Below are 24,324 nucleotides of genomic sequence, written 5' to 3'. Positions count from 1 at the left end.
ATCAGTAGTACCAGGAACGCTTTCGATAGTCCACTGATAAGTATTCTCGAAATTCTTGATCTCACACGCAATGCGGTTCTTGATCTTCGAATCTCCGATGGCATATGTTCTAGAAAATGGCACCGACGATGAATTTCGGGAGGAATTAAGGAGTGTGTTAGGGTTTTTGAAAGGAAAGCGAAGGGGGCGATTTGCCGCCATATGGCGGATGTGACTCTCGTGACTGGCGCCGTTTTTTGCTGCACTTGGGGTGGCCTTTTAACTGTATAAAGTTTGTTCCGGTTGCCGGTACAAAGAGGCCTATGCAGTCAAAAATACCCCTGAGGCTCTAAAACCACGTGGGTTTTCTGGTGGGTAAAAATGTAAATATAGCTAACGATGACGTTGCCCACCTACGTACGTGAAAATTCCAAGGCTGGCTGTATTTTTTTTTGCCCTTTCTGTGACGTCCGACTCGTTTCCTACTCCGTTAAAAAATTAGAAATTTGTTTTAGTTACGACAAAAATGGAAAAAAAGGTCGATGGATTTGTTAATTGCAAATTATTTGTTACATTATATCCAACGCCAAAGACCACCTTACTTTGTATATATATGTCAATTATATTCTTGGATTTTGAATAATTGCAATTTGACCCTTTTAACTTTCATATGTTATTTTTAGAAAATTATATTTGCAAAAAAGGGAAAAAGATAATAACATAATAATGAAATTGATTCTATGAATTATGTCGAAAATGATATATATATATATAATTTGATGAATTATGTTGTAAGTGATGTGGTCAAATGGGGACGATGATGTATAGTAATAACAATCAACCAATGATGTGGGATTGTCTTTAGGAGTGGTGCTAGTGTTGTCTTTGTGATGGTGCTTGAGGCAAAGTGGCTCGTAAAAGTGATGTTAGTTGGGTGTTTGTGGATCATAGGGGTGCCCTTGTTGTTGTTAGTAGGAGGTTTATGCATGGAACTTTTTGATGTGTTGCTTTTTAGAGTTTCTTATGGAAGAGGATGGTGTCCGAGCAATGGTGAATATTGGACAATTGTCAATTAGTGGTGGATTTAGATAGTTGGACAACCATCCAACCGTTGAAATGGGGAGGATGAGATAATAACTCCACTTAAAGCAGTGGTAGATGCTATTTTGATCATAGAAGTGCAATAATCAAGAGGATCGTTTTAGGCATATTAGAAGATCACATAATATGTTCGTTTGTTGGGATGCAAATGAGCCCAAATCTCATTGTTGTTGAGATGATTTTTCTAGTTGGTGATATCTTCTTGCAAGTGAGGATTTTGGCCTCAACATTTGCTTAGTTGTTCGATACATGTTATTCCAAACAAAAAAAGACGATCAAATACAATGAAACACCATGCTACTATAATACGGCTTCAATTAATAAATTTGTGTGATTTATCCCTAATATGAGTGCATCATATTGCATCAAAGTTTTTTTTTTAATCAAATTAATGTTATTTTATTTTTCTCCCGTTTTGTAACGGTAAATTGCAAAAATACACGTTTTTAAATATGATGGTAGTAGTAATGATGAGGTCAAAATGGAATCTAACCCTCAAACTCTCAATTATAAAAAAAACGAACTTCCAAATTTACATAATTGTAGAAATTATTGTGCGTAAGTTAGATGGTACAAGTTTTATCTATTTAATGGTCTAATTCCTAGGACTATTATAAATTTAAGATCAAATTTTAATATCAACCAAAATTTTGCTTTAACTGACGTTGGTATAAAGAAAAAGAACCAAATTTGGAGGGAAATTTTGTTTGAAGATATAATTGTGATTACTGCCGTATTTATAGGTTAGTTTTACGATTTGACATCTTTTTTTAAAAATGAACACCCGTCACTACTTGCCAATTTCATTGTCCAAATATGACAACTGAGCCAAAGAAACAGAACCGCCAAAATTCTGTAGTCTATCGAAACTGAGCTTTCTGCTTGAAGCTCCGCCACACTTTAGCTGCTTCAACGTTATCTCTTCAAATTTTCGATATGGAAAAATCTCCATTCCAAATTTCAGTGGTTCTGGTGCATCGTTACGTTCGAATATCCATCTAAAATAATGAGCCCCTGCTCATAATTTCGAATATCGCTGCACTCCCTAACGACTTCCCCTCTCGAAGTTCTTCGCCTAATCTGATTAGTCACCACTATTTTCTCTGTTTACTGTTGAACTCGATTGGGGAGTGTTTCGTTTCCATTGGGTAAATTATCTTCTTTGCATATATGTTTGTGTTTAACTGCTAATTTTCGTGTTAATTTGTCAATTCAGAAATTAAAAGAGTTCTAAGTTTTTTGGTCTATTATTTTGCATGCATTAGATTGCTTCGAGGACATGGTTCTCTTTGTTAATCAACATTGGAAGAATGGATTCTAGTAGCTTGAAATGTTATGGGTCTGTTAATGGGAGTTTATTGCTGTTTTCCTCGTATTTATTTTCATAAGTAACATAAAACTTCTCATATTTGGGGATTAGATGTTCATACCATACACGAAACTCAACCCATGAACTGGCATATTGGTTGGGAGGGTCAATACAAAGTGGACTCTCTCACTCTGATACCATGTTGAGTGACCACTAAATTCAAATGCTTAAGCTAACCATTAAATAGATAGGTTGGCATATATTTTAGATCATGTTTGATAAGGTCTTGGTGTTTTGTATCTAAAAATTATGTTTGATACATTGCAGCTTTTTTGCCTGTATTGGAGTAACAGCTACAAGAGGTTAAATAAAGCATCATGTCACAAAAGGCACTAGACTATGAGTCAATTAATGAAACTGTGAAGAAGGCTCAGTATGCTGTTAGAGGAGAACTATATCTGCGAGCTTCGGAGCTTCAGAAAGAAGGAAAAAAGGTATAAAGTTTCTTTTCATCTAATCATATTTCTGTCAATCGTATATCGATTGTTTGAGGAGTTTGTTTAATTGGTTATGTTTTACCTTTGATCAATGCTTTATCCTATTGTGACTTGTTACTAAGTTCTTGGAATAAACTTAGCATGCAACTTTTAAATGATATGATATTAGCCACTTGAGCATAAGCTCTAGAGACTTTGCTTTTAGCTTCGTTCAAAACACCTCACACCTAATGAAGGTATTGTCTCCTACTTATATACTTAAGATCTTCTTGTTATCTAGCCAAGGTGGGACTTTGGTTGCACACCCAGTATGCCTGTTATTTTATATTTTATGTTTCAATTTTGTTTGGGCTATTTGGAGTTTTGAAGTAACTTTTCTAGCCTGAACACTTATAATGCTCATAATTTCAAAAACTCTGCAGATTATTTTCACAAATGTCGGAAATCCTCATGCTCTTGGACAGAAGCCATTGACTTTTCCACGTCAGGTTGGATTTTTTTTCCTTCTGTTGTTGGTTAAATTACAAGTTTAGTCCATCGACTTATCAAATTTATATCTGACGGGTCCATAAGTGTCTTGTAGATCTTTAAACTTCATAAACATTTTAGTAGAACTTTGAACCTTTAATTTTGTATCTAAATTCCTAAATGTTTAGGAAGCAAATAGACATAGATCTAAAACTTGAAAGACTTATAAGATACTTTTTAAATTTAGGGACTAAGTAGACACAACTCAAAAAGTTCTGGAACTAAACTTGTAATTTACCATTTTTTGGTTTCTTTCGGGATCAAATTCAACTCCTGTTCCTATGGTTACCATAAATACTTCCAAACTCTTACTCATGCAGGTTGTTGCTCTTTGCCAAGCTCCCTTTTTGTTGGAAGATCCTAATGTAGGATTAATATTTCCTGCTGATGCTATTGCACGAGCCAAAAGTTACCTCTCCTTGATTCCGGGAGGCCTAGGTAATTTCTTAATTTGATTTCATAAGTTAGAGTGATTTTGGATTAATCATTGTGAACGATCTTGCTGGGAAGGATGGGGTTTCACGAAATCATAAAAGCAAAGACACATAGGACAGCTTTAGTTTCGAATTTTGTTTTCTGTAATATTTTCACCATTCGTACATACAAGCTTCTCTATGACCACAAAAATCTTGCATATAAGCATTGGGTCTCAGGACCACATTTATCCTTTTCTTAGTCTACATTATTTAGTTTGTTAAAGTTTTATAAACTTGACAACATCAATTTCTCAATTTCCTTTTATTTACTACATGGAGGGACTTGGAAGTATAGCTAGTTCAGAAAGTTCTGAAATCAGTTTCACAGAAGTTAAGATCTTCTAGAAGCTACATATAATTGATTGGCATTTAACCCTATCAAAATACTTCTAGGTGCTTACAGCGATTCCCGAGGAATTCCTGCAATCAGGAAGGAAGTAGCAGACTTTATAGGAAGGCGAGATGGCTATCCAAGGTAATAAAAATAATGATGATATCTACTCGAATCTTATCATTTGTGTGAGTTAGGACCTGTTTGGAAAATCATTTAAAGCACTTAAAACATATTCCTTTCACTTAAAAATATGTATTTTTTTAAAACAGTTAGAAAATGCTTGATGTTCATTGCTCTCATGACAGTGATCCAGAACTCATATACCTCACTGATGGCGCTAGTAAGGGTGTAATGCAGATATTGAACACTATTATCCGTGGTGAAGGGGATGGGGTACTATTTCTTGACCGATCATGAGAATTTGATTGCTTTCTCTTGCAAAATATGTTACTCGAATAGCTTTTCTCCATTTGCATCACACTGTCTACATTGTTAAGTTTAAATTGATGCTTTATCAGATTTTGGTCCCGGTTCCGCAATACCCTCTTTACTCAGCTACTATTGCACTCTTTGGGGGCTCTCTTGTTCCATACTACCTAGAAGAGACTGCAAATTGGGGTCTTGACATTAATGATCTTCGCCAGTCAGTCGCGCAGGCTCGCTCCAAAGGAATTAATGTTAGTCCATTTCCCATATTTCTCATTAAACATTTATATATTGAGTCTGTTTATATCTTTAGTTGATGCCATACCAATAACTTGTGCCTTATTCTTTGGTTTCTGGTTAGGTAAGAGCTATGGTGATTATAAATCCTGGCAACCCCACTGGCCAATGCCTTAGTGAAGCAAATCTGAGAGAGATTCTGAACTTCTGTTTCCAAGAGAATTTGGTCTTACTCGGAGATGAGGTGTATCAGCAAAATGTATACCAAGACGAACGCCCTTTCATTAGTTCTAGAAAGGTAAAGTGGTCATGTTTGAGTCTCAACAGTTTTTTTTTCGGGTCTGGTTTTCAACTTGCTGATATAATCCATTGCATCTCTCAGGTATTACGAGATATGGGTCCACCTATTAGCAATGAGCTGCAGCTTATTTCTTTTCACACCGTGTCAAAAGGATATTGGGGAGAATGTGGACAACGTGGGGGATACTTTGAGATGACCAACATTCCTCCAAGGGTTTGATTACTTTATAAGATCACTGCTCAATTTTGTAGGTTTCCTTTCAACATTTTTATGAAACTCGATGTAAATTTAGATTGTCCAATGTTGCAGACGGTTGATGAAATATATAAAGTTGCTTCTATATCACTCAGCCCAAACGTTCTTGCCCAGATATTTGTGAGTCAACTGAACGTGTTATATGTTTATTATTAACATTTTCATCTGGCACACCAGAAATTTCTCAAACAGAAACTTGCTTTATGTTTTGCAGATGGGTTTGATGGTCAATCCTCCCAAGCCCGATGATTTTTCATATGATCAGTATATTAGCGAAAGGTGAGGCTAACATCTTATAAATTTTCTCCCCTCCTCTTTAATGGTTACATCTCGTTTCTCTAAGAATTCATTTCATTAGTTGGGGTCTTGTTTGACAACGGTTTGTTGATTTTTTGTTTTTAGAGATTAAGCTTGTAAGCATGACTCCCACTCATAAGTATTTTGTACGGTTATACACTTTTTACCGATGTTTTCCAAAACACAATTCAAGTTGTAAAAACTGAAAAAAAATAGTTTTAAAAAACTTGTTTTCGTTGTTTCAAATTTAACTAAGAATTCAAACGTTTCTTTAAAAATAATGAAAACCGTGGTAAGAAAGTTCGGTAGAAGCATAAATTTCACAAACTAAAAACAAATTGGTAATAAACATGGCCTTAGTTATTCCAAAGTTGATATACATCAACAAATCTAACTAAAAATTACAAAGATCTGTTTGACAACTCATTTGTTTTCGAAAATTAATTTTTGAAAAACAGCTATGTTTGGTGACTAATTAACTTTTTTGCTTTTCAAACAAGAAACTTGTTTTTAAAATGAAGAAGAAAAAAGAAAAAAGAAAAGAAGCTTTTAAAAAATACATTTTATTTTTCAAAAACAAAAAACAAAATCAGTTACCAAACATATATGGTTTTTGTGTTCAATAAACAAAAATTTAAAAACTGATTCAAAAAACAGGGGGAAAAAACAAAAACAAAAAATTGAAATGGCAAACTTATTATCAGTGTTTGGGCAGAAAGAAGGGTAATATTATCAGTGCTTTTACAAAATTTCTTGATCGACAAGTATTTGTTCTGTTAAATAATCAACTACATTGCCTTCCGAACTATAGAAACCATAACATGATCTTCTCGTATCTCGGCCATGTACTAATTTTTATTCATGCATTTTGGTTTGAACATTGGAATTGGCTGATCTTTTTCCCTTTAGGGTGTTCCATTTGAGGACAACAATCTTACCAGCTGAGGAAGACATGCCTGAAATCATGGCAAGTTTCAAGAAGTTCAACGATGGATTCATGGAGGAATATGGGGCATAGTGGTTATTCAAGAATGTGATCGGGACAGCTTCCTTGGCTCGATCCGGATTCGCTATGTACTCTTCAGTTACTGTAAAGCTTTTGCAAGAAATACATATTCTAACCTTACTATGAGAACTTAATTATTCTATTGGATTGGATGTGATCTTTTACTCTTTTTCTTTGGAATTTTGATATTGGATTGCACTTTGTAAGTGATGATGAGGAAATTGAGTGAAGAACTTTGTTGAAATCTGAAAGTTGAGGAATATGGAATACTGGATAAGGGGGGGAAAAGCAGCTCTTGATAAACTACTTTGCCGAGCACTTGGGGAAGAAACCTACAAATTGCAAGATTAATGAAGATAATAGGGAAAAAAAGTTTAAAATTGACAAATCTAACTGAGGAATGCAATGCTATGGTTTAAACTTTTTTTCTCTCTTCTTTTATAGTAAAAATTCTTTTCTTTATGGAACCGTGCGCCTCATTTTCTAGTAAAGTGGCTTCATCGTTGATTTGTCAACGCAATTTGCTACAACTAGAAGCATTCCGTTCCCAATGCTTAATAGAAGTACTCGTTATTTTATTTCCCTATTGGCGCACTTTTCTTTAAAATATGAAATGTAGAATCCCCAAATTATGATGGTTTTACTGTAAGCTTTTGTAGCTTTAAGTTTCTCAATCTCAATGCCATTTCTAGATAACTCGATAGGGATGTTTAGAACAAACCTTTATAAGACTAATGTATAAGTGTTGCAGTAAATATTATTTTATATTTTCTAATTATTTATATTCAACATTATTTCAAAATTCTTATTTAGTACAGTATTTACTCTTTACAATTAGTTTTTATTTTTTATTTTTACGAATTAATTGCAAGAATAATGTTCAAAAATGGGGTAGATTTGAAAGAATAAATAAACCAATGGTCAAAATTCAAATTATAGTAAAAAAGTATTGTGATTTTGGAAGGGAGCAAATTTAATGTACCAGGTACACGACTTGACTTAATTCGTGAAAGTTTACCTGGCCAATTATGTCAAACGTTATGACTGAAGTCATGTAACAGGTATACTAATTTCAAAATATAATGATTTTGTTACAATTATAACCCTACAATAATTTTGTTACAAGTAAGCTATAAGGTTATTGATTTTGTTATTTTATTTTTGTTTGTTACTGGATTGACTAATTCACTATATTTTATTTCGTTTAATGATTCTGCACCATGAAATTTGATCTTGTTAATGTTGTACAATTATATTCATTCACAATTTGTATGGAATACTTCACTCAAGGTACTATTATGTTAGATCAGACCATTATGGTATTATGTAGTACATTGAAGTAATTGTTTGTTTGTTTGTTTTTTTTTTTTGCTCAAATTGGATTTATTCAATTAGATTGACTTGGAGCATTGGAGACATGAAATCCACACATTTTACTTGTAAATGTTATGATCCAATTATGACTATTTTTGGACGGGAAGGCTATTATGATTCCGTTGATGTGTAATTGGAAACAAGTCAATGAAGATTTCTTGAAAATTTGACCACTTGATAATATGAGGTCAAAGGTTCACAAAATTGGCATCTAATGCCAATGTTGTCATTGTCTAGAGATATGCTTGTGCACATATATTGCAACTCAAATGGATGATTTTTGTTTGTCTGACAAGTCAAACACATTTGGACAATGCATGTTTGTTCCACTTTGAGGCATTGCATGCCTTCCATGAATTGTGTTGAGCTAGTAGTATACTTAGTGGTGTGTCTAAAAAAAAACTATTTATTTTGAGACATACAACAGAGTTAGAGGCATGACACTCTAATGTCAATAGAAAACAATGATCCTCTACATATCTTTACAACGGTATGATATTACATTTTGGACATAATCTATCATCACTTTTTTTCGGGTTCCCTCCATACTATCCTTCCCGTTCCAGACCTTCTAGCTTTGTAGTTGCAACATATGAAAATCACATTTGTATCTGTTAAACTCTACCTCCACAGCTGGTTTATGCCAAGTATATCGAATCATAGGAACTAATATTAAAGTTTATCAACTACCAAATTCTAACTCTTCCCTGGGTGTGATAGATACCAAATTTGTAATTAAACAAAATAAATAAAATAAAATAAAATAAAATAAAATAAAAAATCTTGATTTATATCAATTATGAACCTCAGAAAATCAATATGATGCTCTCTTCGTGACAAGGATGATATTAGAGTCAATATAGTATATGTACCGTAGGAAATACTGCAGCTGTTTATGAAATTTCTTCTATGCTCCATCATAGGGAAAGGCAATCACTATCTGGAAAGTAGAAAATTCAATGAGATAGATACTGCAAACTAAAATCTACTCAACAGTTCCATTTCAAAAAGTCTAGATCAACCTTATCTCTCACAATGCAGTTTTAGTTTTTAGATGAATATTCAAAACGACTTCAGTATGGCAAATTAGTTAAAGATCAGCATCTTTTACAAAAGCATCCACAATTATTGACATAGGTTGTATATAACTGTAGAAAAAGAAACAAGAATAAATAGAAGACAAGAGTTTACAATGCCAGAATCTATCCGCTGCTGCAATCCAATCTTCTTGCCTCGGAGATCAGTCACTGGTATCGAGATCGATGTAGAAGCAGAGTTTTAAATTGAATAGAAAGGATCAGTCCACTGTGATAAGAATTCTTGAAATTCTTCGTCTCGCACACCATTCTGCTCTTTAGCTTTGAACATCCGATGGAGTACGACAGAGAACTTCGGGAGGATTTGAGGGGTTTGCTAGGGTTTCTGAACGGAAACCGAAGAGGGCGATATCCCGCCGTACGGCGTATGGGACTCTGATGACTAGCACTGACGCGCCATTTATCTGCCGGGTAAAAATTCAAAATCAGGTTAAACGATGACGTTTTTTAACATTCGTATGTTTTCGTAGAGAAATGACGTTTTAAATTAGGGTATTTTGGCCTTCTGTGACATTTAACAGCCTATTAAAAGAAAGTTGCAAATTATACTTTTAAAACTTTCTCATTTATTTCCTTTGTTCTTTTTAAATTTTGTCTCATTGTCGGTTAATTTTGGATTGAATGTTTAAGTTATTAATGGACTAATTTTTTTAATACTTTTTTGATGAAAATCGAAATAATTGTAGTTGACATGAAATAAGGTTAGGTTGTGGTGTTTAAATTTTCATTTTTATTTTAGATTGATAATAAATTATATTAGATTTCAACATTTCTTTTACATTTTAATAGATTTCTACTTCAAATAAGTATAAAACTACTTTTGAGAAAACAAACGTAAATTTTATAAACATAAAACCAAAATAAAACCATCATCATCAAAAGAAGGTAGCTTGGTATCAACAAAAAAAAAAAAAAAAATTGACATAACAACATGAAATTTGAAAACAAGTTATTGATATCGAAATTTGGTTATTCGTTGACGACTTGGACAATGCCCAAAAAAGACAATAAAATATAACATTGGTGTATTGCTTAGCTAACTACAGTTAATAAAAATTTAAATAACTAAACAAATGAAGATTTGATAATGTTTTCATCGTACCATAAATGTCTTAAGCTTGATTAATTATATATAAAATATAATTTTGTAACTAGTTTATTGACTTACTAATCTTTTTCTATAATTAATTTAACTTGGCTATTACAAATGGACTAATCCAAGCAAATGGGTTGTGTTTAAAACAATTAATCCAAGCTTGTCTATCATGGCATCCCCCAGTGTTGGTCATCACAAGGCACATGAGCTACCTTGAATCTACCATCTCATGCTTTCTTTAAATTTTATTGTAAAATCATCTTTTACCTTCGGAATACATATTGAATTTTCATTCATCTGATAGATTGATCTGTCTAATACTTATAGTCGAATTATAGGTCAATCTCTATACTTAACCAAATAACACACTTCTTTTAGAATGACTCATTCAGTCGTCCTTTTAAAACTAAATACTTAGCCATATGTTTCTATTCATAGCATTAATAAATAAGTAAAAGATGTTAGATTTGTACATAACCTTCGCAAACAACTATTAACCTAATTGATGTAAGTTGATAATTTTTTTTTATCAAAGGTATTAAATCAAATTAGCAAGTACGCAAAAATTGGTTAAGACGTACATCTACAGTTTCAAATATCTCTACCTCACTCATTGAACTAAAAGAAAACTCACTCCCCTGACCTTTGCAAAAGCACAAAAAGAACAAAAAACTGGTCACCCTATGATTCGATGATTTGTTGTCAAATGAATAGAGAATTTGCTTAAGGAGGATCTCAAACTCCTTTCCATATTTCACAAAGAATGAACAATTTTAAAATCTTATAAGTACTGTAGATTTAATTTTTTTAAAATAAATATTATACTTTAGTACATCAATTATCAACATTTTTTTACTTCAAGGGGATGATTTTTCATATCTAAAATATCAATTTTTGCAAGAAATTTTAACTCTTCTTTTCCTCTTTTTTATTTTATTTTATTTTATTTTTTATTTTTAAAGGACATCACATCTCATTGTCTAACTAAAAAGGCTTTAATAAGGATATTTACATGGTTCTATACCTCTTGACCTCATCATAATGGTATATCTCACTTTGTCAGGTTTCACATTAATTTTTAATTTTAAAGGATAATAAAAAAACACCCACCACTACTTATTGATTTCATTTGTCCAATGTCTGACCATTGAGCCAAAGAAACATAGCCACCAAATTTATGCACTCTATCAAACTAAAATTTCAGTATGAAGCTACGCCACACTTTTATAGTTTCATGAACTTTATCTCTTATTATCTTTTTTCCAATATGGAAAAAGAAATCCATACTCCAATTTTCAGTGGCTCTGATGCATCGTTACGTTCAATTTTATTGCCACATAATTCCCCCTCCCCAATATCCAACTTTCACTCAGACCCGGGTCCCAATTTTGTGTGTCAGTCGAATATCGCTGCATTTCCTCAATAGTTTCCCTCTCTTCTGCAGCGATTCGCTCCAACAAAGGTCAGTTTTGACCTCCCTACGCCATACCGTATTGAACCCATCTCCGATTTTTCTAATCATAAATAAAGTCATCTTTAGTTGTTTGCTTAATCTGATTACTCATCTAGTTCTTTAAATCAGCATTGGTTTTCACTGGGATTTGGTAGTGTTTCCTTTGCATTCTTATGATTAATCTTTGAATTTCTTGCTTAGTTTTGCGTTATGAATCCATTGTTGAATGAATACGTGATGTTGTTAGTTTAACTCTTTGTGGGTTTTTGATCATTAGTCATTTATTTGTTCTGTTTTAGTTTTTCCTAATCCGTGGCTTCCTGGAGTAGTCTAGCTGTCTTAACTCTGGTGGGTTTTGATCATTAGTGAAAAATCATGCTATTCTGTGTTGTTTGTTTGTGGATTTCTCCTCGTTTGTATCGATGCGCAGTTCTTCCTTTGCAAGACTTCAGAAATCAAAAGAGCTATGAGATTTTTGGTTTATTCTTTTACATAGATTAGACTGCTATGAGCCGATTTAGTTCGTTTATATTGCTGTTGTCAATCACTCACATATTGGAAGAATGGATGTTTTTTTGAGCCTTCGAGTGTGCACTTTTAGTTTTCTTCCAGTCGTCGTTCTTGGTGAAAGATGAGTAGCTTGAAGTTTTATGGAGTCTATCGATGGAAGTTTACTGATGTTTTCTACGGATTCATTTACGTAAATCATAAAACTATCAACATTCCCCTTGATGCATTGGATTAGATATTAATTTCACTCACGAAACTCAAAATGTGAACTAATATATCAAGTCGGAAAAAGAAATGCCATTATAGAAATTGACCATGGGAGTTACTTTGACAATGTTACAATTACTTTGTCACGTTAAAAATCACTCCAGTTCTTTAGTTACTTAAAATTAATTTAATATTTAATTTTACAATGTAATCTTTATTTCATCAAAAGTAACTTTAATCATTTTAGAATCACTCTTAAATATACCTTCATACTACATTATGCTAGGACTAAATTCAAATAGATAGGTTAGGGTATATTTTATTTTATTTTATCTCATTTTGTATATTCTCAATACTTTTGTGTGAATCTGTGATAAAGACACGAAAATCTGTAATTTCAGGTCCATGTTTTCTTATCCTCCTAAGAGCTTTGAAAAACTTGTGCATTTGGTTTCTTATTTATCTTATATTTCACTCTCTTGTAAATTTCAGGTTCAAGGCAGATTTTTCTTTGGTTGGTAAATTCTAGCTTTGTTTGCCTGTATTGGAGTGATAGATTAAATAAGTCAAGTACATCACCATGTCACGCAAGGCACTAGACTATGACTCGATTAATGAAAACGTGAAAAAAGCTCAGTATGCTGTCAGAGGAGAACTATATCTGCGAGCTTCTGAGCTTCAGAAGGAAGGAAAAAGGGTATTAAGTTTTAGTCTAAATATATTTCTGTCAATCATACAGTTCCTTCTCTGCGCTTAAGAAATTTTCCTTTGATTATTTTAGGAGTAGGTCAATTTGTTATGTTTTACTTCCATCAATACTTTCTCCCTCTACTGTGCTTTATTGCATAGTTCTTGAAATAAACTTGGCGTTCCCATGAGTCGAAATACTTATTCCTTGGTTTATTAGTGAACTAGTGATAATTTTTATTATTCTTTGCCGTGGTCCAATTTAAATTGATTAAACAGAATTCCATTTGAAATATTCGTTCTTTTCCTCTTTCTCTATCCCTTCTCAAAGTTTTGGAATTTTGATCTTTGATTTATATTTAAGTTAATCTTCTTGCTACCATTACATCGTTGAGACCTGTTGATACCCTTGGAAGTTTGTCGCCATTTTTAGTTTTGTTTAGCAACTTTTCTACTTGGTCTATTTGATAGTCTAGCTTATACACTTGTATCTCAAATATATCTGCAGATTATTTTCACAAATGTTGGGAATCCTCATGCTCTTGGACAGAAGCCATTGACTTTTCCACGTCAGGTTTGTTGCTACAGCCCCTTCCATTTTTGTTGATGTCCGATCTCTTTATTTCTTTTGAGACTGAAGGCAACTCCTGTTCCGATGTCAGCATAAAACTACCTCTCTTTATTCGACAGGTTGTCGCTCTTTGCCAAGCTCCCTTTCTGTTAGAAGATCCTAATGTAGGATTAATATTTCCTGCTGATGCTATTGCAAGAGCCAAACATTACCTCTCACTGACTCCAGGAGGCCTAGGTAATTTCTCAATTTTCTTTCTCATGTTAGAATGATTCAGTTTTAATCGTTGAAGGATCCTGCTGTTGAGAAGGGGTGTAATGAAATCATAACAGCAAGAACACAACTTTAGTTTCAAATTTTCTTGTACTCTGGTACTAACATTAGGTTTCAGGACCACATTTGTCCGTTTCTTATGTCTACCTTATTTATTTTGTTTAAATTTTCTAAACTCGACAGCATCCATTACTCAATTTCCTTTTTTTACTACTCGGAACTTGGAAGTGTAACTGACTTAGAAAGCTCTGAAAGCACTTGGTTTCATAGAAGTTCAGATCTTCAAGGACATACATTAAATTGATTGGTTTTAATTCTTCCAAAATACTTCTAGGTGCTTACAGCGATTCCCGAGGAATTCCTGCAATTAGGAAGGAAGTAGCAGACTTTATAGGAAGGCGAGATGGCTATCCAAGGTGATAGTCATGTTATATCTATGAACTTCAATAAACTTATGTGCATAAAAAATGTGTGTGAGTTAAGTTGATAAGATTAAAATGCTTATGGTTCATTGCTCACATGGCAGCGATCCAGAACTCATATACCTCACTGATGGTGCTAGTAAAGGTGTTATGCAGATTTTGAATACTATTATCCGCGGTGCAGGGGATGGGGTATTGTTCTATTTTCTTTATTGACCTTGAGAACGTGATTGCTTTTTACTACAAAAGTTGATACTTGAATGAATATCTTTCTTCATTCTCTCTACCCTCTTTGTATGTGAATTTTAAAACTGGTGTCTTATCAGATTCTGGTCCCGGTTCCACAATACCCTCTTTACTCAGCCGCAATTGCACTGTTCGGGGGTTCCCTTGTTCCGTACTACCTAGAAGAGACTGCAAATTGGGGTCTAGATGTTAACGACCTTCGCCAATCCGTTGCTCAGGCTCGCTCCAAGGGAATTACTGTGCGTGTGTTTTCCTTATTTATTGGTGGAAGCAAAATCTTCTAAGCAGTGTTTTGATATGAAATTGAATTCAAGTATTTGGTTTTCAAAATTTAGAACCAAGCCATCTTAATTGATCTTCCATCCGTAGCTCATTAACATTTATATAACAACGAGTGTGTTTAAGGATTGTTTGGAGCGTTTGCTATTTTAGTTATTGGTTATTATGGTTTATAGATTATAGGAATGTTTCTAGGGGTAATATTTTAGTTTGAATTATAACTTAGAGTAGCCTGTGTTTGAAGTGGAAATTATTTTAGTATGGACTACAAATGCATTTGTAAGAGAATGGTTACAAAATTATAAATACGATAGAAAATTAAGGTTTTCAAATAGTTTTATTGTAGCTAAGTGTAAGTTATAATAATTGGGAACTCCGACTCTTATAATCGGAGGCCTATACATTTACAACTATAATAACCCACTCTACCCAAAGCAAGTTGGGACCTAATGTCCCCAAGTCCGTAGGTTAAAGTCAGCAATAACTCGACAACTAATGTATTGTCTATTGGTTTCTGGTTAGGTAAGAGCTATGGTGATCATAAATCCTGGGAACCCAACTGGTCAATGCCTTAGTGAAGCAAATCTGAGAGAGATACTAAACTTCTGTTTCCAAGAAAACTTGGTTTTGCTCGGAGATGAGGTTTATCAGCAAAATGTATACCAAGATGAACGCCCCTTCATTAGTTCTAAAAAGGTAAATGGTTATATCTTAGTCTCAACTTTCTTTTTGGTTTTCAAATCCATACTCTGATTTGTTGCATCTCTCAGGTATTACTGGATATGGGCCCACCCATCAGCAAGGAACTGCAACTTATTTCTTTCCATACTGTGTCGAAAGGATATTGGGGAGAATGTGGACAGCGAGGTGGATACTTTGAGATGACCAACATTCCTCCAAGGGTTTGATTACATCATAAGTTAATTGTTCAATTCTATAAGTTTCCTTTCAGCGTTTTTATAATACTCATGTAAACTTCGATCTCATCCGATGCTGCAGACGGTCGATGAAATTTATAAGGTTGCATCGATATCACTCAGCCCAAACGTTCCTGCTCAGATATTTGTGAGTCAACTCAATGTGTTATATGTTTGTTTCTTAGCCTTCAGATCTGTCACACCTGAATTTTCTCACGAAGAAAGTTGCATTATTTATTTGCAGATGGGGTTGATGGTCAACCCACCTAAGCCTGGTGACATTTCATATGATCAGTTTATTAGGGAAAGGTATGGCTAGCTTAACATAATACTTTTCCCCACCTCTTTAATGGCATGTACGTTGAGCAAGATCACATTTTACAATAGTACTGTTCCATTAATACTCGCTAGCTGTATTGAATCCTTACGTTGTTGAATTGTTCTGAAGGCGATATTACTAGTCATATACGCCAACATATTAGGATTGTGGGAATCACCAACTTTTCAAGTAAATAAACTGTATTTTATCATTTGTGGGATTGTAGCAAGGGGATCCTTGAATCTCTGAGGAGAAGAGCAAGAATAATGACTGATGGATTCAATAGCTGCAGAAATGTGATCTGCAATTTCACAGAAGGTAAATTGTCTTTTGTTTTGACATTTCATCTTTTCTTTTTCTTCTCTTCTTCCAAATTCGATGTCTATGTTATTAGATTACAAAAAACAAGAGGATTTTTTTATCAGGTGCCATGTATTCTTTCCCACAAATTCGCCTCCCGCCCAAAGCCATTGAGGCTGCTAAAAAGTTAGGAAAAGTGCCTGATGTTTTCTACTGTCTCAAGCTCTTGGAAGCCACTGGAATCTCCACTGTTCCAGGTTCAGGCTTTGGGCAGAAAGAAGGGTAATATTATAAGTACTTTTAGAATCTTTCCTTATTTCTTCTTTTACAAGCATTTGGTCTCCTTTAGTTAATCAACTTCATCGTCTTCCTAACTATTGTTACTTTTAGAACTGAACACGGTCCTCTTGTATCTCGGCAATGTACTTATTTTGGTTTGAACATGATCTTGCATAACTTAAAAGTCAATTGCCATTGCCTGATCTTTTTCTTACAGGGTGTTCCATTTGAGGACAACCATCTTGCCTGCTGAGGAAGACATGCCTGAAATCATGGCAAGTTTCAAGAAGTTCAACGATTCATTCATGGAGGAATATGAAGACCATAGGGATTATTCAAGAACGTGATCAGGCGGCTTCCATGTGTCTATTTGAATTCACGATATAATTACTGTAAAGCTTTGGCAAGCATACATATCTAACCTTATTATAAGAACTCTATTGTTATATATTGGATTGGATGTCATCTTTTACTTTCTCTTTATATTGGATTGCACTTTGTAAGTGATGATTAGAGAAGCAGAAGAGTAGCAGTGTTTGGTGAACTCCTTTGCTAAGCACTGGAAAAAAATCTAGCACTTGGTAGGTTAATGATAGAAACAAATAAATACTAACATAGAAAATAGAAAATATTGATAATGTTGCTACTCTTTTCTGATGGGTGGAAGCCGGGGAAATCTCTACTTTGCTTGCAAGTTTGAACCTTATAAGGAGGATTGATCTGGGGGCTTTGGGATTGAATTTGATGCTGCTAGTGTTGTCAAGTCCCTCCTCTCTTTCTTGTTCTCTTTTTCCTTTTTGTGTCATTCATTGTCCTCTCTTATTAGTTGCTTAGATGTTGGAAGGTTGTGCTACTCTTCTAGGTACATTGCAATTTGAAGACCCATTCTTTGACCAAATCATATTCTTTGTCTCTTGTCTCGCAGAGTAGACTTATCCTTTTTTTTATTAGCTTTCCTATGTTGTCAGGACTGATAAGATTGTAGGTGGGATATGACTTTTGTTTTCAAATAAAAAAGTCAAATAAAATGTTTCAATTTGTTTAGATCAGCCTTAATTCCCCAATATTACTTACAAAATTACTTTAGCATTCACATTATAGCGTAAACAAGCATAAAAGTTTATTTATTTTTCCTTAATTCTCTTCGTCTCTATATTTAATATCTTCAAATAAGAAGTCAAACATTCAAATAAACAAAAACAACATATCGATTGGCCTATTGATTGCTATATATAATTATTTCTAATATAGTATGATCCTTTGTGGCTGTCATTGTTACGCTATCATTTTTTAATTTAGGTTAATTTATCTCCACTGTATTTTGAACAAAGAAAAAACCTATTGTTATTGTTTTTGACAACGATACATTGTTATTATTATATATTGACATAAAAGATAAAAATATTTCATAACTAAATAAAATAGGATATATGCATCTCAATTATCATAATGCATATCCCCTTAATTAGAGGTCATCGTCAATTGGCCGATGTCAATTTAAATCAATTTTGATTGATTGATGGTTCTCAACTTTTGTATTTTTTCTTAAGGATCTTTAGGATAGATTGACTTACTAAATGAATCGCAGCAGTTTCTTTGTTTTTCTTTCGGTCAAAGAAAGTTGATCGAAACCTTTAAAAGTTCACGTTGAAATAAAACATTAATAGTTTTCATTTAATATTAATGTTTTTTTAAATATAATAATATTTTTAAATAAAATACTAAGAACGCTTGACACAAAAAATTGCTTTTTCAAAATATATTATTTTAATTTCGATTATAATAACATGTGTTTGAGATATTTTAGCTTGAGAATAAAATAATAAATATGAAATAGTGACCGTAATAGAAAATAGAAAGTTTTGAAATACTATTAAAAGTAAAAAATAATATTTACTGCTTATTACAATATTAGATGGTTATTATTTCGAATATTTGATGGCAGTTTCAATAAAAAAAATATTGTAGAATTTATAAGGGAGCTACTGACAAATTTGGGATCCCCGTAAAATTTGGAATTGCATTATGTGTTCTACGTTTAGACAAGACATTGATTGTTGTGTTAATTTTAAATTATACTACTAAGATTTAGTCAAATATCCTTTTTGTTTTTTTCAATTATTCGGGTTGAAGCTAAGATGAGTTATACTCACTTATATTTGTATGGACTATTTTTAAAAAATTATTTTTAGATTTTTAAGTTTTAAATAGAGTGAAAAATTTATATTTTCTAATGTATTCAAATTTTGAAATGTATAATTGTATTAATATTAAATAAAAATAAAAATATTTTGAAATATAGGATTTTCATGAAACTCAATTTATATTTTTAAATTTAAACTATGTATTATGTAATAAATGATAGTATTACTATATGATAAATATACAATTCGTTTAATTTTTTATTGAGAAATTTCAGTTAATCAAAAATTGACTCGTGGTTATTCTTTTGTTCAATTACAAATCTACCCTCAAATTAAAATGAAAGATGTGAAAGTTGGCAAATCAAATTAGGGTAATTAGAATGGATAGCAATTATTAGAATAATTATTAACCATGTAACAACATTTTAAACAAATTGTAAATATAGCAAAATCTATCGGTGATAGACTTTTATCGTTGATAGACTCCTTCAGCGATAGACCAACATTTGCTACATGGTCTATCGGTGATAGACTCCTATCATTGATAGATTTTAACAAATTTTGCTATATTTACAAATTTTTTTAAATGTTGTTATATTCTTAATTATTTTGAATATAATTGCTACATTTGCAACTATCCCATGGAGTATATGTTTGAAAAAAGCAAGACCAAGATGCTTTGTTTTGGCACTAAGTGAGTGTTTATAGATACTTAAACTATACTTTACCTAAATAATTCATTAAAAAATATAAAGAAAAGAAAAAAAAAAGCCAAAAATCACTCCACATTCTAATCCCAATTAAGAATCAATGTATTATTATTATTTTAATATAAAGTTTGCTTGTTATTTAATGTTATATATCATGGACGTCATTTTCGTTACACAATAAAAATTCAATTAATTGACGTGGATTGTGTATAGTGTTGTGTTGTAATAATCAATGAACATTCAATGAAGTTATTAAATGAAAAATAATAATACAATTTAGATGGAGGTGACAGTTGGTGGGTTATGTCTATTTCTCTAATCCATTATGATTCATGTTTAGTTTAAATAAAGATTTAATTTGTATGCTTTTATTATTTATAAATATAAATAATACTCTTTTTAATTTTTATATATATAAAAAATAATGTTCCAACTTTTACTTTATTTACTTAAATTTTAGTGTCTCCATCATTATACTCATTCCGACAATTAAAAAAAAGAGAGAGAGAGAGGTTTTTTTTTTCGAGTATAATAAAAAAAATTTATAATTTATTTAAAATAGTTATGATAGATTGTGATATTTTACTATATTTGTAAACGTTTTTAACAATTTTGTTGTTTAAAATAATTTCTCTCGTCAAATTAGTATTCTACATCGAATTATTCAAAATAGAAAAATAAACCAAAGAGAATTAAAGAAACAAGAATTTAAACGTTAACTAAATAAATTATAGTTAAAATTTGTAGAGATATATATAACAGAAAAAATTTAAAACTATTTATAAAATATAACAAAACCTAAATCATTCGTAGTTTATTTAAATTCTTTTCACTAGGTTGAAGACCACAATTTACCTCGACATGAACTCAACTCGACTGGTATGATATGTTGTAATTAAAAGTATTTTCAATAATAATAATAATAATAATAAAGACATCAATTGATTATCTTTATTTTTATTTTTATATATATATATATATTTTTAGGGAAGACTATCTTATTTCTCACCACCAACCATATCCCATTCTCATCACAATTTTATAATATATATGAAAAGAAAAACAAACATTAGAGGTGTAATGTAAAAGCAAGCCATGTGAAGGCATTAGTTGTCCAAATTCCCCATGCAATTTCTCCTTTAAATTACCACAATACCCCCATCCAACATTCAACTTTCCCATTTTGCCACCACCACCCTCACACTTCATTAGAAAGAAGAAAAAAGAAAAAAAAAAAACTCAAATCTAATTTTTCAAATAAAAACGAAGTCAACTTGCAAAAAGCATCTGTTTTCCTTTGTGCAGTTCTTCAGGAAAGAACAACATCATCATCATCATCATCATCATCAACAACAACAAAGAGAAAAACAGTAACTTTCCTTTCCTTCTTTTCCTTTCTTTTTTTAGATTAAGAGTTTTCTTCAATTCCATCTTCTCTGTTCTTCAAAAAAAACAAAAAATGAAACCTTCTCAATCAAAACCCCTCATTATATCCAAATACTTCGTGTTATCCCTCTTCTTCTCCCTCCCTTTTCTCCTCCTCCTCTCTCTCCGCCCTTACTACCACCGCTTCTCCTCCCCCCCCACCAACATTCCCACCCCTGATTTAAAGATCCGACCCGGCTACACTTCCTACGAACATTACATCAAGAAGCAACTCAACAAAACCCTAGACCCCAAGCTCCGCAAGATATGGACCACCCGAGATTGGGATCGCAAAATCCAAGTCTTCTCCAGATTCTTCGACGGTTTAAAACGGGAAGGCCTAATCTCCACGGAATCCAAAGCCCTGTGTATCGGAGCAAGGGTCGGGCAAGAGGTGGAGGCGTTGAAGAAGATTGGAGTCTCGGATTCCATCGGAATGGATCTGGTTCCTTACCCGCCGTTGGTGGTTGAAGGTGATTTTCATAATCAGCCGTTTGGGAACAATAGTTTTGATTTCGAATTCTCTAATGTCTTCGATCACGCGCTGTACCCGGAGCGGTTCGTGGCGGAGATCGAACGGACGTTGAAGCCCGGCGGGATCTGTGTGTTGCACGTGGCGTTATCGCGACAGACGGACAAATACTCCGCCAATGACCTTTACAGTGTGAAGCCGTTGGAGGCCTTGTTTCGGAGATCGATGGTGGTTCGCATTGGGAAGATCGACGGCTTCGGATTGGACACGGAGATTGTTTTCAGAAAAACGGCAAACACCATCCAACGGTCTTGATTCATTCATTATTTCTTTTTGTATTTACTTAAAAAAAAATAGTTTTGAATTTTTTTAAAGATAAAATACCATTTCGTTTCCACATCGACCCTAATTATATTATTTTGAATTGTGTAATTTTAGTTTTATAAATATGATCTCTCATATTAATAATTTTTTAGAATAAATGAAATAGAGAAAATGATGTGTTTATTTTACTAAAATGACAAAATGAAATGAACCACTAGAAGAGATGTTTGGATTATTTTTTTGTATAATTAGTCAACAAAATGAATAATGAAAAGAGAGAAGAAGAGGAAAGGAAAGCAAAAAGGGGAAGACAGACAGCTGGATTGAAAGGGAAATTTTATTTATTTGTTAAATGATAATTAATTATTCGTTTAGTAATTTTTGATTGGACCACGTGGCTGACGTGGCATGGTCCCTTGGACTTATTATTCCCTTTCCTACACATTCTTTTTGTTTGTGTTTATTTCTGTTTTAATTTGCATTTAATTGGTTTTTATAAGGAAATTAATAAGCAGTTAGTTTATTTGTTTACTTAAAATTTTCATAAATATAATACACTACTAAATTATTTACCGTCCATATAACAAAATCATGAAGAAATATTTTATCATTCCATCCTTCTTTTCGGACAATTTTTTTTTCTTTTCATTTTTTATGGTCTTTCTTTTTTTTTTTTTCTTTTTATTGTTATCTTTCTTTCTAACATCTCTTTTTTCATGCAATTTTTATTAAGATTAGGATAATCAAATATAAAATATAATTTTGAAAAGAAACTTTTAGATTGAAGTAGCCAATCTAAAAATTATGTATCAAATGAATTTTGAAAAAAATCGTCTAAACAATTCTAAACACCCAAAAAAATCTTGAAAAAAATTCATTTAGCCAAATCTAAACCATCGTAACATTTTTTTTAAAAAAAGAAATTATTTAGATTTGGATACAACTAAATCTAAACGATGGTATAACAAATTTAAATAATCGTATAACCAAATTAAACTATAGAATTGAAAAACTAAATCGTTTGGGTTTGAATATCCAAATCTAAATGATTGTGTACCACCTATATTGCGCTTTGTTGATGACATGATTGATAAGACATTTTTGGTAATTTTCATTGTGGACATGTACGCTTTTTTTCATTTTCGAAATTGTTTGGTGTAAATATTTTGCCGATTTGCTATAATTTAAAAAAGATTCATTTGTTTATTAGAATGATGTTTACTTATATTGACCGTAATATCAAGGAATTCTTTACTTTTCGACAACTAATTTAATTTAGCAAACACATTTTCAAATATGTTAAATTAAATTGTCTTGTTTGATTAATTTGTTGTCTTTCTTAAATATAATTTTTCATTTTTCCTACATAAAAAAAATAAAAAAAGATAAATGCATAATTTTCTTTTTTTAAAAAAAAGATTATTCAAAAGTTAAGTGAATTTATCGTTTTAATTTTCTTAAAAATTTTGCTTGTTATTTTCCCAATATTGTATTCATGGTTTTCGTATTTTTTTTTTCTTCTAGGTGTTTAAGTTTATTAGCCAATTTGATAACTTCAACTAACTATTCCCTTTTCATTAAACTTTTGTTGTTATTTTAAAAACATTTATAAAGTATAAGTTACGATACAATTTTCAAAAGCCAAAATAATGTTCGACTATAAACATCGAAGATTACGTGGTACACACCTTATCATACTACCATTGCAAATTACGCTTCTTCTTTAAAATTATAAATTTACTACCGAGAATTACACCAATTATGATTATTTTAACTTTTTCCTCCCATAACAAATGATATAGAATAATCTAAAATAATTAGTTTGTATTATTAAGATTTTTCTAACAAATTTGTAAAGCTAAAATAACGATGGTTGCATTAAATGACACCAACCTATGGAAAAACGATAAATATTTGATCTCAAGATATTTGTATATAACTTAGGATGAGACTACTCTAACGAGTTTCTCTAATAACCAATTAGAACGGTCATATATTTAAAGAAAAACTGGTCAATGAAAATGATTTTAAATAAAAATAAAATCATTAGATCATATGAGGTCTAAATGTTTAGATCAACAAGTAGAAGTTGGTAGAGTAAATTATTACGGTCCATTGGAACTCCAACTATAAAATAGTGTTAATGCAACTATTTATTACATATATAATTAAGTATAGTAAATACGACTTTTAAATCTCTTTTGCTACAATATTTATTATCTTTCTCTCACCATCTCTTCTATTATTTAGTACCATGTTTACTATTTCTTACACAAATAAAAATAACTCACACCCAAAACAAAAACTGTTACCTATACTAAAATAGTTTGCATCCCAAATACTAACTATTAAACCTAGATGTCAAATTCATTGTTAGTCTAATCAAATCTTATAAGTTTCATAACTTACTCAAACACGCATAGATATTTTTACTTTTATTGATATATTTATAAAATTGAAATCTCGATATTGA

The 24,324-nt window shown here is 32.0% G+C and overlaps 3 protein-coding genes across 4 annotated transcripts; all 3 read left to right on the top strand.

The window, feature by feature from the left end:
- The first annotated feature begins 2,766 nt into the window (after positions 1-2,766).
- LOC103489544 (glutamate--glyoxylate aminotransferase 2-like) lies at positions 2,767-6,758 on the top strand. Its single transcript, XM_051090883.1, has 11 exons — positions 2,767-2,883; positions 3,309-3,374; positions 3,735-3,852; positions 4,284-4,365; positions 4,530-4,617; positions 4,743-4,901; positions 5,012-5,185; positions 5,270-5,401; positions 5,498-5,563; positions 5,658-5,722; positions 6,650-6,758. Exons 1-11 carry the CDS (start codon positions 2,767-2,769, stop codon positions 6,756-6,758), a joined length of 1,176 nt encoding a protein of 391 aa, XP_050946840.1.
- Positions 6,759-11,474: 4,716 nt separating this feature from the next.
- On the top strand, positions 11,475-17,259 carry LOC103504480 (glutamate--glyoxylate aminotransferase 2-like). 2 transcript variants are annotated; one of them, XM_051091233.1, is made up of 14 exons: positions 11,475-11,775; positions 12,976-13,180; positions 13,679-13,744; positions 13,861-13,978; positions 14,349-14,430; positions 14,541-14,628; positions 14,763-14,921; positions 15,484-15,657; positions 15,732-15,863; positions 15,961-16,026; positions 16,123-16,187; positions 16,424-16,515; positions 16,623-16,779; positions 16,994-17,259. In XM_051091233.1, exons 2-14 carry the CDS (start codon positions 13,064-13,066, stop codon positions 17,121-17,123), a joined length of 1,446 nt encoding a protein of 481 aa, XP_050947190.1. In that variant the 5' UTR covers positions 11,475-11,775; positions 12,976-13,063; the 3' UTR covers positions 17,124-17,259. The 2 variants fall into 2 exon arrangements, with proteins under 2 accessions (XP_050947190.1, XP_050947191.1); XM_051091234.1 differs by lacking the exon at positions 11,475-11,775 and adding an exon at positions 11,785-11,917.
- A 3,377-nt stretch (positions 17,260-20,636) lies between these two features.
- LOC103488937 (uncharacterized) lies at positions 20,637-21,995 on the top strand. The gene has a single exon (XM_051091232.1). The coding sequence runs from the start codon at positions 21,090-21,092 to the stop codon at positions 21,840-21,842; it is 753 nt and encodes a 250-aa protein (XP_050947189.1). The 5' UTR covers positions 20,637-21,089; the 3' UTR covers positions 21,843-21,995.
- The last annotated feature ends 2,329 nt before the right edge of the window (positions 21,996-24,324 follow it).

This window comes from Cucumis melo, chromosome 10 (assembly GCF_025177605.1).
Source record: "Cucumis melo cultivar AY chromosome 10, USDA_Cmelo_AY_1.0, whole genome shotgun sequence".
Lineage (NCBI taxonomy): Eukaryota > Viridiplantae > Streptophyta > Magnoliopsida > Cucurbitales > Cucurbitaceae > Cucumis > Cucumis melo.
This window is presented reverse-complemented; position numbering and strand designations above follow the sequence as displayed.